This window comes from Neofelis nebulosa, chromosome 12 (assembly GCF_028018385.1).
Source record: "Neofelis nebulosa isolate mNeoNeb1 chromosome 12, mNeoNeb1.pri, whole genome shotgun sequence".
NCBI classification, from domain to species: Eukaryota; Metazoa; Chordata; class Mammalia; order Carnivora; family Felidae; genus Neofelis; species Neofelis nebulosa.
This window is the reverse complement of record NC_080793.1, coordinates 843,301-857,389: the sequence shown is the minus strand read 5'-3', so window position 1 is coordinate 857,389 and position 14,089 is coordinate 843,301. Positions and strand designations below refer to the sequence as shown.

The 14,089-nt window shown below is 66.8% G+C and overlaps 2 protein-coding genes across 2 annotated transcripts; both read right to left on the bottom strand.

Moving 5' to 3' along the window:
- Positions 1-719: 719 nt before the first annotated feature.
- Positions 720-2,627, bottom strand: FUT7 (fucosyltransferase 7). The gene is made up of 2 exons (XM_058693455.1): positions 2,494-2,627; positions 720-2,395 (listed from the first exon to the last, which is right to left on the bottom strand). The coding sequence occupies exons 1-2, from the start codon at positions 2,497-2,499 to the stop codon at positions 1,379-1,381; spliced, it is 1,023 nt and encodes a 340-aa protein (XP_058549438.1). The 5' UTR covers positions 2,500-2,627; the 3' UTR covers positions 720-1,378.
- A 5,403-nt stretch (positions 2,628-8,030) lies between these two features.
- On the bottom strand, positions 8,031-14,034 carry NPDC1 (neural proliferation, differentiation and control 1). The gene is made up of 9 exons (XM_058693456.1): positions 13,707-14,034; positions 10,823-10,969; positions 9,569-9,703; positions 9,302-9,475; positions 9,150-9,216; positions 8,989-9,073; positions 8,824-8,903; positions 8,488-8,584; positions 8,031-8,398 (listed from the first exon to the last, which is right to left on the bottom strand). Exons 1-9 carry the CDS (start codon positions 13,816-13,818, stop codon positions 8,330-8,332), a joined length of 966 nt encoding a protein of 321 aa, XP_058549439.1. The 5' UTR covers positions 13,819-14,034; the 3' UTR covers positions 8,031-8,329.
- Between the last annotated feature and the right edge of the window lie 55 nt (positions 14,035-14,089).

The window sequence follows — 14,089 nt, the reverse complement described above, 5'->3', positions numbered from 1 at the left end:
CTCCTTCTTTACAGTGGGGTGGGTGGGTGGGGGACACGGTCCCCCACCCACCCCACCGTACATCCTGAGGACGCTTCCTTTTCCCTGCTAGGTCAGGGCAGGAAGTCACTGGCAGGCCTTTCCCACAAGCCACTGCCAGGGGGAGGGCAGCTTCCTGCCTCCACATGCCATCCAACCCCACCTGGGGCAGGGGCGAATCCTGTCCCCTGCCCCAGGGGCTCAGCCTGTTGGAGGCCCCGGTCAGCACCACCAGCTTCTCCGCTCCTTCCCCCACACGCAGCCTGCCACGGGGGCTGCCCTGACCGCCCCATTGTCAGTACCCACCTCTGCCCTTGCGGCCACCAACCACCTGTCACAGAGAACCCGGTATCACAAACCAAGCCCTGCCACACCCCAGACGCCTCTGCAGCCTGAAAATGAAATCCCAGCGTCTTTAAGACGGGGTATCTCTGGCCCCCCCGAGCCAGGCTTCAGATTTCGGCACCCCTACCCCCCACCCGCCTCGGTCAGGGAAGGCTCTCCAATGCCATGCTGTTCATCTGGCCGTGGCCAAGGGAAGCTGGGAGGCGCGGGCAGAGCAGTGTGGGGGAGGGTCTCTCAAGCACAGGGAGCTCAGAGGCCTTGAGGAGGAGCAGGCCCGATTCCTTCAGGACAAGGAGGCCTGTGTGGCAGGGGTGAAACGGCGGGGGGTGGGGGCAGAGAGACAAAGAGTCAGCACATGCCATTCTTGTTCTTTCTTTACTGGCAGCTGCCCTCCCTAGAGTGGGCCGCGGGTGGGAGAGGCCAGCGAGCTCTTGGTGTGCTTGTGTGGTGTCCCCAGGCCTGGCACAGGTCTGCACACCGGGGCTCCGGGACCATGGAGGGCAAGGGTGATGTGCCCGCACGACCCGGGCCAGCGGTCCGTTACAGAGGAGGTCGGGGGGCACGGTCTTTCCCCCTACAGACTGCAGGAGGGCATGCCCCCCAGGCCCAGCGCCCTGCCTCTGCCCTTCTCCCCCTCCCCCCCTCCCCCCCGCCGCCGTGTCTGGCACAGCCTCGATTCGCCCGGCGTGTCACCAAGGTGGGGAGGGAGGTCCTCAGAGGTCGTGGGAGCCTGTGTCTGTGATCAACTAGCAACACGCACCCCCGCTACCTCCCTGCTCTCCACCTTCACCGCCAAACGCTCACCCCAGTGCTCACCAGCCTCCTCCAGGCAGCCTGCCCACATCGGCCCCCTCCTCCCACACCCCTGCTTTCTAGCCTCTGACCCCAGCCTCCACGTTAACCTGACGGCTGCTCATCAGGGCCGGATGCCCGGTGGTTTGATTTCAACATCCAGCCTTCCACCCACACCGCCAGCGCCCAGCCGCCCCCCTCCGCCTCCTCCTGCAGCCAGGGCTCAGGCCTGGAACCAGCCCTTGAGGTCCCGGTAGACCCGGTCTCGCGGCAGGCGGGGGTAGTGGGTGCAGACGGCACAGAAGCGCTCCCGCCAGTCCCCAAACAGCCGCACGCGGAGCCGGTCCCGCCAGGCGAAGTAGCGTCGATAGTGGCTCTGGTTCATGCCCACCAGGAACGAGGCCAGCTCTCGGACCGTGCCGAAGTCGTCCACGTGCACGAAGGCGTCGGCAGGCGCGAAGGCCTCGTAGGTGGCCCTCGGGGGCCCCAGCACCACGGGGACGGTGCCGGCGGCCAGAGCGTTGCGCCAGAACTTCTCGGTGATGTAGTCTCGGTGCTGCGAGTTCTCGAAAGCCAGGTAGAAGAGGTACGGGGCCACGGTGGGCAGCAGGCAGCTGGCACAGAGCGGCCGCCCGCCGGCGCGGCCGAACACGTCCACCCGCAGGTGGGGCGCCAGCTGCCGGTACAGCTGCACGCGCCGCTGCCGCTCCTGGAGGTTGCTGACCACCCAGGCCGCCGTCCCGCTCTTGGCCGGCAGCGGCGGGGCGGGCCCCGCGTGAGGCTCCAGCCGGCCGTAGGGCACGAAGATGTCCGAGTCCCGCCGGTAGCTAAGCACCCAATTGAAGATGCCGCCCAGGCGCGCGAGGCCGCGGGTGTGGCTGGGCGACTCCATGGAGGCCCACACCCAGGGCTGCCCCCGCGGCCGCTCGGCCAGGGGCAGGCGGGCCCGCCGGCTCTGCAGCTCGCGGTGGTGAAACACCACGACGTCCGCGCTGGCCAGCAGGCTGCGGTTGGTGCTCAGGCGGCAGCGGGCCACCCCGTACCGGACGCAGGTGTCGCCGGACAGCTCCGGGGGCTGGTCGGCGAAGGGCCAGTGCCAGACGAGGACGGTGAGCGTGGGCGGCGCCGCGGGGACCCTCGCGGGGGCCCACCCGAGTTGCCACAGGAGCCACAGGGTGGAGAGCAGGGCGGCTCCGGCCAGCGTCCCCAGATGCCCGACGCCTCTGAGTGGGGCCACATCCTACACGGGACACGCGGAGGGGAGAGCGGCTGTCTTCCCGGCGTGCCCCCCGGGCCCCTTCCTCCCGGCCCAGGTCTCCCGGGGGACCACGCACTCACCAGCATGGCTCATCCACAGCGCCCGGTCGCAGCCACCCGAGGATCTCAAATCACAGCAGCGGCTAGGCAGAGGCGACCTGAAATCACAGCTGCGCCCCCGCGCCCAGCCCCACCTGGGAGCGATCTCCTTTCATCTGCCCAAGATGAGAGAAACCAGGGTATCTTCCTGCTCCTGCTCCGCCCCGGCCCCCGCCCTGGGGGTGACCTTTGGCAACAGCCACCATCCTGGTTTGCCCGCCCGCCCCGCCAGCTCGCTGGCTTTCTCCTCCGAGCCTCTGGCTGTGGGGGAGGGGGGCTGGGTGGTTCTAGGAGGGGCGCCATCCAGAGCCCACACCAGGCCCCGCTCCCCTGCTGAAGGGGCCTGGGGCCAGCAGGGGAGGGGCCGTCCTGGGCCGATGGGGGGGGGGCCCTTCCCAGAAGAGCGCCCCGCTGGCAAGGACCCAGTCACTGCCCACCACCCAGGCCCGGAAAGCAGGGCGCACTTCCCTGGGAGGCCCCTCCTGCGGTAGCATCACCCACTTCCCCTGCCCAACGCCCGCCCGCTCTGCCACTCCCAGACCCCCACAAAGACCTGCTGTGCTCAGCGCCCTGCCAGGAGCCTGAGCCTTCGGCCACAGCTTCTCACGGCACTGCCCCGCCCCTCCTCACCCCTGCCGCCTCTAGCTCGCCTGCCTCGCCACAGAACCCAGGTTCCCAGGGAGGGGGACTGCCCCGGGGTCCCGGGAGCGTCCACACCAGGCCACAGCACGTGCCCTTTCCATCCACACTAGGCCACAGCACGTGCCTAGAAAGGGCAGGCGCCAGCCTGGGCCTGGCCCCAGGGTGGGCTGCAGGGCCACGTGCCTTCTTTCCTCACCCAGGGACACATGTCCACCGAAGTCCCAGGGTCCTGGCCAGCCTGGAGTATGGGCAGGGGCCCGCCCTTGGGGGCTCCAGGCCTCTTCCTCCGGGCCCCACAGCCCAGGATGGGGGTGGGGACAGGGAGGGGGCTTTCCAGGGTGGAAAGGGAAGGAGTCGCTGTGTCCCTGACGCTGGCAGGTAGGGGGCCGGCTCCTGCTCCAGGAAAAGGAAGGCAGAAGTCCAGAGGCCTTCTCCACCCCCACCGCTGCCCTCCGGCCAGCTCTGGGGGCCCAGGCCTGGAGGTCAAGTTCCTTCCCCTTCTCCAGTTCCTCTGAGCGGGAGACACGGCAAACCAGCAAGGTCGGCCCCCCCTGAGCTCTGGCCCCCTCCCCACGCTCAGCTCAGCCAGCGCCCATCTGCCTCCTTCACCCTGGCTGGACCCTCACGTGGTCCCCGACGTGCCAGGGCAAGGACTGGCCCTCGTGCTCAGCTTCTGGAGGCCTCAGGCCGGTCCCGCTCTTGAACCTGCGGGATGGCTGTTGTGGAAGGAAGGGCAAACAGGAACTATTGGCTGGGTCTGCTGCCCCACCCCATTCTGGGGACCTTGCAGAGCCCGCTGTCCCCATCCTTTCTCACTTTGTGGCACCTGAAGCTGCTGGCCTCTCCCAGCCCCCGCCCCCCAGTGAGGACCAGACTGCTGTCAGGGTGGAGCCGGGAGCTGGCGTGAGATCCACGGAGGAGACAGAGGCCGGTGCAGGAAGAGGGGGCAGTGTGGCATCTGCGGGGCTCCCCTGCCGCTGCATAACCTCCGAGCTGCAGTGGGGCTTTGCGCAACGTGGAAGGAGGGGAGGGAGGCTATGGGGTCTGGCGGCAACCATCTGGCAGCCTGTGGTGTGGGTGCCGCAGCCAGGCCTGACTCCCTGCCGGTGGTCACCAGGGCCTGCCCGGAGCCCCCCCTCCGCCGACGTTTAGGGGGATGCCCCGGGTGGCGCTGAGCCTTTGGCCCCACCCTGGCGTCTCTTCACTGACAGGGGCACCACAGAGCAGCCACACCCCGGCCTCAGCCCACCTCTCCTTGCGGCAGGCACCCAGCAGGTGGGCAGGGGGACAGGTGGGCAGGGGCCGATCCCACGGCAGCCAGCTAGGACCTGGCTTCTGGCTGCTGGCACCCGTGCCCTTCCTGTTTGCGCGGCCAGGCTGGCCAAGGCGCTCACCACAGGCCTCACCCACACCCACAGCCCGCTGCCTTTCTGGGTGGATTGAAAGGACCCTCCCTGCCCTCCGCCGCAGGTCCACTGCTCCCCAGTCACACACCTGCCAGCTCGGGTTGGCGGCCCCCTGTCATGAAAACCTGCTGGCTGGGAAATGGGGCCCTGAGGTTTGGCCTAGAAACAGGTCAGAATGAGACGCTCTCAGGGGAAAGTCAAGAAGGTGAGAAAACGTGAGTCAAAGGGAAAGCGGGGGCCTCATCCTGCCGCCTCACCCCAGGCCCTGTGACTCCCTGGGACGCAGGCGGGCACCCAACTCCATCTCTGCAGCCCGTGAGCATCTTGGGAGCAGGAGCGGACTGTGGCTCCCCCAGCTGAGCCCTCGGGGCTGCTTCGGGGCCGGCCTCGTTGTGGGCACCCACTGAAGGAACCACAGATGGGGGTGGGGGGCCCTGCCCCAGACGGAGGGCGGGCCACTGGCCACCTCCCCCTTGCAGACAGCGGCCAGGCAGCAGCACCTAGGGGGGTGGAGGGCTGGACCAGCGTTAGCTCCAGCCTGGGGGGCTGCCTCAGGGAAGGGGGGGGCCACAGCCTAGCTGCCTGCCGGCCAAGGGTTATCCTGAGCAGGGCAGAGTCCATGCCTGTGCCCAGAAGGCCCCCTGGTGGCCGTGCTCCAAAGCCACCTGCTCCCGCAGGGGAGGGAGCAAGGGCAGCACACACTTCATTGTCAAAGGCAAGATGATGCCGGGGGTTCAGGGAAGCCTTTGGAAGGTGGGTGCAGAGACTGGCAGGTAGCCAAGGAGCGCCCCCAGGCTGGGGGTGCAGCACGAGGGCTGGGCCGGGAGCCAGTTGCCGCGGGAGACAACTCTGGTCTCGAGCTGCAGAGGCCACGTGGACCAGCCACAGGGCACACAGGTCCAGGCCAGCAGCACAGCGCCTCCTCTCCTACCCCTTCCCTTCCCACCCAGGCCGGGAGCACGTTCACTTCCTCATCCAAGACCAGCGCCAGATGCCCATGCACTGAGTTTGCCTCGTCCCTTTCTGTTCCGCACGAAACCCGGGGTGGGGGTGCAGCTGGGGGACTGGGATCCGGAACCAGCCCAGCCAGCCACCCAGGGGGGCAGGGAAGTGTGTCTGAACTGCAGGAGGAAGGCGTCACCTCCTGGAGTCTGCACGTAGAAAGTGCCCACTTCATAGGGTCTTGGCTAAGGGACCACCCCACGTTCTGTGCCAGATGTGGTCTTACATTCTTGCAGGGTAAGGGTCTGGCAGGGGTGGGGGTATCTCCCAACAGATGGGTGTCACCTTGGAGTCTCTGCTGGGCTGTGAGAATGTCACCTTTCGTCACCTATGCTCAAGGAGAATGTCAAGCTGGGGAAGGCTGGTAAAGAGCTAAAGCAGGAGGGCTCTGCACAGGGTCGGGCCAGAGGGCAGAGATGGGATCAGCCTCTTGTGCCAAGAAGGTCGTTCGTGGTCAGGGGCCCCGGGACGGCAACAGGAACAGTGGCGGGGGTACGAGGCTACAGGTGGTACAGAGGGAGGTAATGGGCCCCTCGCCCAGGATTGGGGTCTCCAAAGTCCCTGTGGAGACAGAGCTTTCCTGGGCCCTGAGCCCCCACCCCAGGGCAGCCCACTGTATCCTGGGCCTGTGGGGAAAAAGGGTGGCTGGAGTCTAGGCAAAAGCAGGGACTGGCCCTGCCTGAGGTCGCCTGAGGCCAATGGAAGGCCTGAACCAGGTAGGGAGCGGGCTGCTGAGCTGCTTCGGGCCTATGCCAAGGGAGACCCAACTGCCTGGAGGACCCCAGCCCCTGCCCTTGCTTCCCTGGCCCAGACATACCGGTTCCTGTCTCATTGCAGCTACCCAGGAAGGGGGACCCTCCTGTCTGAGGCCCTGGGGAGCAGGCAGCAAGGACGCTGGGGACAGAAGCTAGGAAAGCCCTGGTGGCCACTCCTGCCCAGGTCAGGCCACAGGAAGCGGGAAAGGCAAGGGTCCTGACACCGGGCCTGACCCCAGAGCTCAAGGGGAACCTCCTGGCCCTCAGTATGTAGGAGCCAGCCAGCAATGCAGACCGCCTGGGCCTTCCTGAGAGAGGCTGGGACCCTCCACACCTTTCCCTCCGTGGCTATCTCCCCTGAAGGCACAGAGGAAGCAACAGTGGACATGCGATCGTCACCCTGCCCTCACCCACACAGGTTCCCAGCTCCCTGCACCTGCCTCCTTCCATCTCCCACACCGGTGCACAGAAGGAAAACCGAGGCTCCCAGCTGCGGGCCAGCCCAAGGCCACGGCCCAGGAGCCAGGGTGGGGAGAAAGGACTTCCCAGCCTTGTGGGCACTAGCCCCAGAGACAGACGTTTTTAGGACAGGCCGTGTGCTCCAAGCAGGGGCAACCTCATTTCCCCCAGCCCAACCCACCGGTCTCCCCTCAGGAACCCGGCTGTCTCCCTCTCTCAGGGTCGCCCCTGAAGTTCAGAATTCTCAGGGTGCCTGGGTGGCTCAACTTGACTTTGACTCAGGTCAGGACCTCACGGTTCGTGAGTTGGGCCCCACGTTTGGCTTTGAGCTGACAGCACGGAGCCTGCTGGGGATTCTCTCTCTCCCTCTCTGCCCTTCCTCTGCTCTCTCTCTCTCTCTCAAAATACACCAGTAAACATTAAAAAAGAAATTCAGATTTCTCTCTTGAACCCAACCCTCTCCCCCCGCCCCCCCCACCTCAGTGGGGCAGACGGGCCCAATCCCTGCACCCCTTCCGCGTCTGCAGTAGGCCCTCCTGTTCCCTGAAACCCCTCCACACCTCTGATGACACAGCGCGGTCCCCCTCACCCCCGCTCTGAACGTCCGCCTGAAGGTCACTCTTCCCCTCCCCCGGCATCCTTGCTCCCGGGTGGGTGGCTGGTGTGGGCCAAGACCCAGTTCCTGACACTCAGGGCCCCGGCCACCTCTCCCCCCCTCACCTGCTCCACCCTGGTCTGCGTGCAGCCCGCAGCCCTCAGGTCCCTCTGCCTGCCGTGCCCACGTGCTGCAGGGGCCCAGGTGTCTCTGTGGTCCCTGTAACAAACCCACACTCAGCGCCTGCTTCTTCCCCGCCTTCTGGCCCAGGTGGGCAACTGCAGAATGGCATTTGGGTGCCGACTGCCAGGTGTGCGTGGGCGCCCACTTCCCCCGCTCCCCTGCCCTTTTTAGCATGCACGGAATGGGCTCTTTTAGGGGGTGGTACCAACTCCAGACCCGCCTGGCCCCACATTTCACCCCTCCCTCCCCAACTTGAGAGAGAAGTTTCAGTAGGGGTGAGGCCCACAGGGGAAACTGGATACGGGTGGTCCTCCGTGTTGGTGGAAAAATAAAGCCTCTCTTCCCCAGCAGGGGGCAGAGATGCCCCTCCCCCACCCTCAGAGCGTGGGAGGAGCCCCAGGTCCCCACTGCACCCCCATCCTCCGCAGCCCCAGATGGTGGGACTGAGTCCGGTCTGCAGCACACGCCAAGATGGTGTGTTTGAAATGTATTTTAATGGTTTTGTCTCCAGGATGCCTCATCCGTGCCTGGTCTTTAGGGGGTTCGCCCCATCCCCTCACTTGCGGTTCCCACTCCAGAGGGCAGGTGCAAGGGGAACGTGGCCCCTGGCAGGACGGGGCTGAGTCTGCTCAATGAGGGGTTCCCGCCCTCGTGCCCTGGCCTAGCCACAAGCACGCCCACCTTCAACAGGGTCTCTGTAGGGGGAAACTCCAAGCCCTGCCCCTCCCCACCCGTGGGCCGTGCGGTCCGGGAGCCGGTGGGCAGCAGCCTTCGGGTCACTGCGGCAGGGGCACGGCCAGCGACGATTGATCGAACAGCGGGTTCCGGACCTCCATTTCTCCGGTCTGTGAAGGCCAGTGTCAGGCTCGGGGTGCGCGGGGGAGCGGCCCAGGAGGCAGTAAACACCCCCCCCCCCCCCAGCCCCAGCGCTTACGGGGGCCAGGCCGGGGCATTCGTACACCGTGAAGTCGCCGTCTTCGTTCTCCTCGTCGGACGACAACGACTCCAGTTCCTTGGGCGGCTCTTTATGCCTGGGTGGGGGGCGGGACGGCTCGGTCCTCCCACAGCCTCCAGCGCCTAGTGGCCCGGGCTGCAAGGGGGGCTCGGAGCGTCTGGCCCCAGAGCCCAAGGGCAGGGGCGGCGGGCTGGGGGGCTGGGAGGCTGGGGGGGGGGGGGGCGGGGGGAGGAGGGTGGGCGAGCCGCAGCCGGCAGGGCCTGGCCGGGTAGGTTGGCCGGTATGGGGACGGGCGGACCGGGTGGGGCCTCTCACCGCTCCAGGCACCGCATCTGCTGCCTCTGGTGCTGGTAGTGGTACATCTCGGCGCTGTGCGCTAGCCTCTGGTCGCCAGGCTGTGCAGGGGGAGGGCAGGGAGGTCAGGCCGCGGCGGGGAGGGGCCGGGCGGGGGCGGTGGGGCGGTGGGGCGGGGCCACGCACCGAGATCCCGGGCGTCGCGGGGGAGCCCGGCGCCTGCGGGGCCGCGTAGTCGGCCTTCTGAGTCAGGCGGAGGTCTCGCTGCAGCCTGCGGGGAGTGGAGCCTGAGACCCGCGGGGTCGCCGCCCGCGGTCCCCAGTCCGCCCGGCCCGCCCCGCGCTCACCTGCACCAGCAGAGAGCGGCGACGGCGAGAGCGGCCGCGCCGGCTACCGAGCACGCCACGACGAGCACTGCGGGGAGGGGGCGCGGTGAGGACGGCCTTCAGGGCGGGACCCTGCGTCCGGCCCACCGAGACCTACAGACCCGCAGACCTACCGAGGGCGAGGCCGTCACCGCGCCCGCCCCGGGGCTCCAAGGGAGACATGTGCACCGGCCCAGACGACACAGGGGAGCCCAAGGATGTGTGGACCGTGGGTGCCGGGGCTCCCCGAGTGGAGGGGAGGCCCAGGTTGGGGCCCTGGCGACTCTCTGAGAGCCCCAGGGCGGCTGCTGCAGAGAGAAGGCAGGGTATGGTTAGAGCACAGGACCAGCCTGGGGGGTCAAAAGTGGTGGGGAGACGCAGGGGGACCGGCTGGGGCTCACCAGGCTCCAGGTGCTGCTGTGCGCCTTCAAGCTGGGGCTGGGCCGTGAGCCTGGAGTGCCGGGGCTCCTGCCGGGCCAGCTCCTGGGCCAGGAAGTCAATCTCGTCTTCCAGTCTCCGCCTGGGCAGGTTCTCCCCTGGGGGGGTGGGGGGAGGGGCCATCAGATGAAGAGGCTCCTAGCCCATCCCTGGGAACGCCAGCTGCCGGCGGCCCTCCAGAGAAGGTGAGGCCGGTCCAGGAAGCAGACTCCAGGCCTAGGCCTCCTCCTCCCTCCAGGCTCCTCCCAGGGGCCGGTGGTGGCCAGAGGACCAGGTACCAGCTTGCCAGCCCCGGCCATCCTGAGTTGCCATGGTGACAGCCGAAGGCAGTCCACAGGAGCGGCAGCTTTCCCAGGAAAGTGGGGGTGGGGGCAAGGGAGCGGAGGAGTTAGGGGAATGTGCAGAGGCTAGGAGGAGAAGGGCAGGGTGCTCCTCGCCCTACCTGTTACCCATGCATCACTCCACCCCTTCTCTACCAAGACAGGCAGTGGCTCCTCAAGAAGAGCGGAGAGGCCCCATTCTGTCCCCCCCCCCCACCAGGTCATCATCATCAGTAGGAACTGAGGGCAGCTCTCTGAGTTCTGAGTAGGGCTGGTGTCTCGGCTCCTCCTCCCCGTCCCTGCCGTGGGCTCCACAGCTCAGACAGAGGCTCCAGGTCGACACTCTGCACAGCATCGAAAGAGCAGGACGCCTGCCACCTTCTAGAAGCAAGCCTGTACATCTCATTCCCCTGCCTCCCCTACAGGCAGGAAGGTCCTCCTGCCCCACCAGACTTCAGCTCCCCCGGCATCCCTCTGTGATCCCCTTCACACCTGAAGTCACTCAGCATCTGGCTGGCTGTCCAGACATCCTGGGCTCAGATCGGTCGGTAAGCCACATGGATTGCACAGGGTGAGTGAGCCACGGAGAAAGAGGTCACCCTGGGCGAGGAGCCGGGGCAGCCCAGGGGGTAGGACTTGGGGAGCTCTAACCCCCTTCTCTCCTGGAGTCACCCCAGCATTTCACACCACACACCCTTTGTCCCGGTAGGGGCTAACTGCCCCAGGCCTCGGCACACTGCCAGGCTCTGGGCTGGTGCTATCTGGAAAGATCACCAGGCTACTCGGAGGCGGAAGAGTCTCCGGAACCTGACAAAGCTCAAGGGACCTAAGAGCCGAGGTTAAGTGGCGAATGTGTCAGGACAGGGGAGGGGGGGAGGACATCCTTCTCTCCCATACCCACAGGCCGGCGCATCCTGGGTACACAGAGCCCTTCCTGATCTTCCTGGAAGGGCTGAAGGCAGGGCCCACAGACGTGCGCGCCTGGGGGGCACCGTGCCCGCCTCTTCAGGGCGCAGTCCAGGCTCCCAGGACAGACAGCGGCATCTAGGAAGAAAGCAGAGCCAGGTCACCGCCCTGCTTGGCTCAGCCCCTGCACAGAGACAGTACTGCCCTGGCCACTCCTCCCCCACTGAGCTGACCCATTGGCCTGGCTCCGGCCATTGTTCTGGGCAGGCCCTTCCTCCCAACAGCCAGAAATCAGGACCAGGAAGACAAACAGTCCCAACATTTTACTGGAACTTCCCTGCCCCACCCACTCCCCAGAGTCCACTTGGGAGGCCTGAGCCAGCCCTGTAAGGAAGCCCTCCCTCACTGGCTGCAGAGCAACAGCGCTCCTGGCCAGGGCCGTGCAGCCCTCTGGGTCCTGCCTGCAGTTGCAACGTGCCCTGAACAAGCCCTGGACCTTCCATCCAGACTGGGAGCCCCGGAAGGTGGGGCCCAGGTCCGTCTCTGACAGGCACAGCGTAGGATGCTGGCCGCCCACCTCTCCCACCACGTCAGGACTGCCCTGCAAGTCCCAGCATGCCATCCCCCAGCCCCAGAGCAGAGCCGGAAGATAGCCCAGAACAAGGGAAGACAGCCCTTCCTCCAGCGTCTGACCTCTGGCCCGTCACCAGAGCACAGAGAAGCTGCTGGGTTGGGGAGCTCTAGAGTAGGGTCAGCAAATCTGACTTGCTTGAAATACGGAAGCCAGGCCAGGGTCACTCTTGCAGCCACGCTGCCAGGGACCGGGGAGTCCCTGGGACTTTGGGTCCGAACCGTGGTGTCCTGTATACGCAGCTAGTAGGCCTCCATGCCCATTTCCCTTCTCAGATGCAGGAGAGTTGCCTCGAAACGAGGGAATCTCCCAAGGCCTGGGACGCTGGCCCCAGGTATGAGCAGCAGAGCCAGAGGACCCCGGAAGATACCCAGCGGGCCCATCAATTCTGGTTGGGGAGGCTGGGATGGGGCATCTTTGGAGGACTAGGACTACTCCTCTCTACCTAGCCTCCCCCCCCCCCCCCCCACACACACACATATACTGCAGGAGGACCATTAGAGCCCAAGGTATGTGAGGGATCAGGGACTCCCCGGCCCTGTCCTTCTCCAGACCTTGGCTGGCCTGACTTGGTTTCCTTGGTAACCTGATACTCCCAGCCTCCTGTCTGTAGGCAGGAAGTCCCAGCAGTCCTTGCGGCAAGCAGGCAGACTCCCATCCCGGGGACCCCATCCTGCACTACCTCCGGTCAGCAGGCACCGGTATCAGAAAGCCGGCCCGGGGCGTGGGCTAGTTAAACGTTAAGCCTGTGTCAGCCCATCAGTCTGGACCCCACCCACCAGCTGGGTGCCCAGGAAGCCAGACAGTCCCTGCTCCTGGTGCTGAGAACCCAGAGCGCACTAGGCCAGGGGTAGAGGCCCAAGGCGCACAGCTGGTGCCAGGGTCTGGGTTGCAGAGACCTCCCTCCACTCCCAGTCCTCCAGCCTAGAAAGACATGGCTGCTGCCTTGCTAATCCTGGAAAAGTCCTCCCCGCCTCGGGCGCAGGACGAGGCCCCAGGGACAGTCCCCAGTCCCGCCTCGGGCGCAGGATGAGGCCCCAGGGACAGTCCCCAGTCCCGCCTCGGGCGCAGGATGAGGTCCCAGGAACAGCGGCAGCTGGAGACTGGCTGGCACCACATCCCACATCTGTGAGAGCATAAGGCTGATCAGCAGCCGGGACAGCAACTGGCCACCCCAGGGGCTCAGCACAGAGGCTGCGTTTCCTCGGGAGGCCCCACCCTTCATGCTCTAGGGTCAGCTTCTCAGCAGGCAGCCTTCACGATCCCTGGCCAGCCATGCCCCAGCCCCCTGTCCAGGGGTGCTATGCCCAAGAGGCCTCTGGAGGCCTCCCACAGAACCACACGGCCCAGGTTGGCACCCCAGCTGTACCACCTACCAGTCACTTAACTTCTTTGTACCTGTTTTCTCACCTGTAAAATGGGCTAAGAAGAGCACCTCTCCTGTGCTGCTGCCAGGAGAAGTGAATGAATGTGTGAGCACAGTCTCCCAGTTCAGCCCTGGAGTGGGGGGTGCATTTTGGATCCTGGGTTCCCGCAGACCTTCGGACCTGGAGCCTCACTGCCCATCTCCCAGGACGCTGGGCTCCTCAGGCTCTGCGGAGCATACCTTGGGGGGTGCCCTTCAGCCTCTAGCGCATAAGGGGGCCCTCCAGGGCAGGAGGTGAGGGAGGAAGCTCCAGACTGGTAGCCCTCCTGCCCCACTGAAGCCAGAACAAGCCCCTAAGCCTGGGACAACTCAGACTCCCTCACCGCAGCAAGGTAAGGTTCGTCCCCACCGGCCACCCGACGCAGGGGGACAGGCAGTCCCCAGGACGGACACCAGCAGCAAGGCCGGCAGGCACCCGGAGCCAGGCCCGGACACGCGGAGGCCGAGAAGCGCGCACACACACAGACGCGCACAGGACAGACTCCCAGCGGCGGGCCCACCCGGAGAGAACCCTCCTCGGACACAGACACACACACACACACACACACACACACACACACACACAGAACAAGCCCACGGATCCAGAGACAAAGGCCAGACGCGCGTGAACTTCGGGTTCGCCGCCAGGAACCCAGGAGAAGCGCCATCCGGGGGAGCCCTTCGGCGGCCCCTAGGGCGCCGCGCCCTCCGGGCCCAGCCTGTTTACCCATCCCGGGCGAGGCGGGGCCTGCGGCCGGGCGAGGGCGGCGGCGCCGCGCAGCCGAGCGCTCCCCGGCCCCCGGGTGCCCCCGCGGCCTGCGCTGGACGCGCTGGCTCACCCGGGCGGCCGGCGGAGGCACCGCGCAGGGCCGCGCCGAGGACGAGGCCGGAGAGCAGCAGCCGCAGCAGCCGCAGGTGTCGCGGGGAGGGCGGAGGGACCGGCGTCGCCATCCTTCAGCGCCGCCGCCGGGGCAGCATGGCACCGCGCGGCCCGGGGCTCGGCGCGGGCTGCGGGCGCCGCGTCCGGGAGGCGGAGGAGCCGGAGCAGGAGGAGGGAGCGGAGGCGGAGACGGAGGAGGAAAGGAGGCGGAAAAGAGGCGGCGGCGGCGGCGCTGACGCTGCGGCAAAGGATCCGGGATCCAGGCGCGGCGGCGGGAGGCGCTCGGGGAGTGCGCCTGCGCGCTCCACCTGCGGGGGCGGGCCGGCGCCTCCAGGTTGCGCC

Bases quoted from the DNA above. Each gene is read 5' to 3' on its own strand.
- NPDC1 (XM_058693456.1), bottom strand. From the start codon at position 13,818: ATGGCGACGCCGGTCCCTCCGCCCTCCCCGCGACACCTGCGGCTGCTG. The intron at 10,970-13,706 runs GTGAGCCAGCGC...CTTTCTTCCTAG, and splicing joins TGCCTCCGCCGGCCGCCCGG to ATGCCGCTGTCTGTCCTGGG. The intron at 9,074-9,149 runs GTGAGCGCGGGG...CACTCCCCGCAG, and splicing joins GCCGCTCTCTGCTGGTGCAG to GCTGCAGCGAGACCTCCGCC.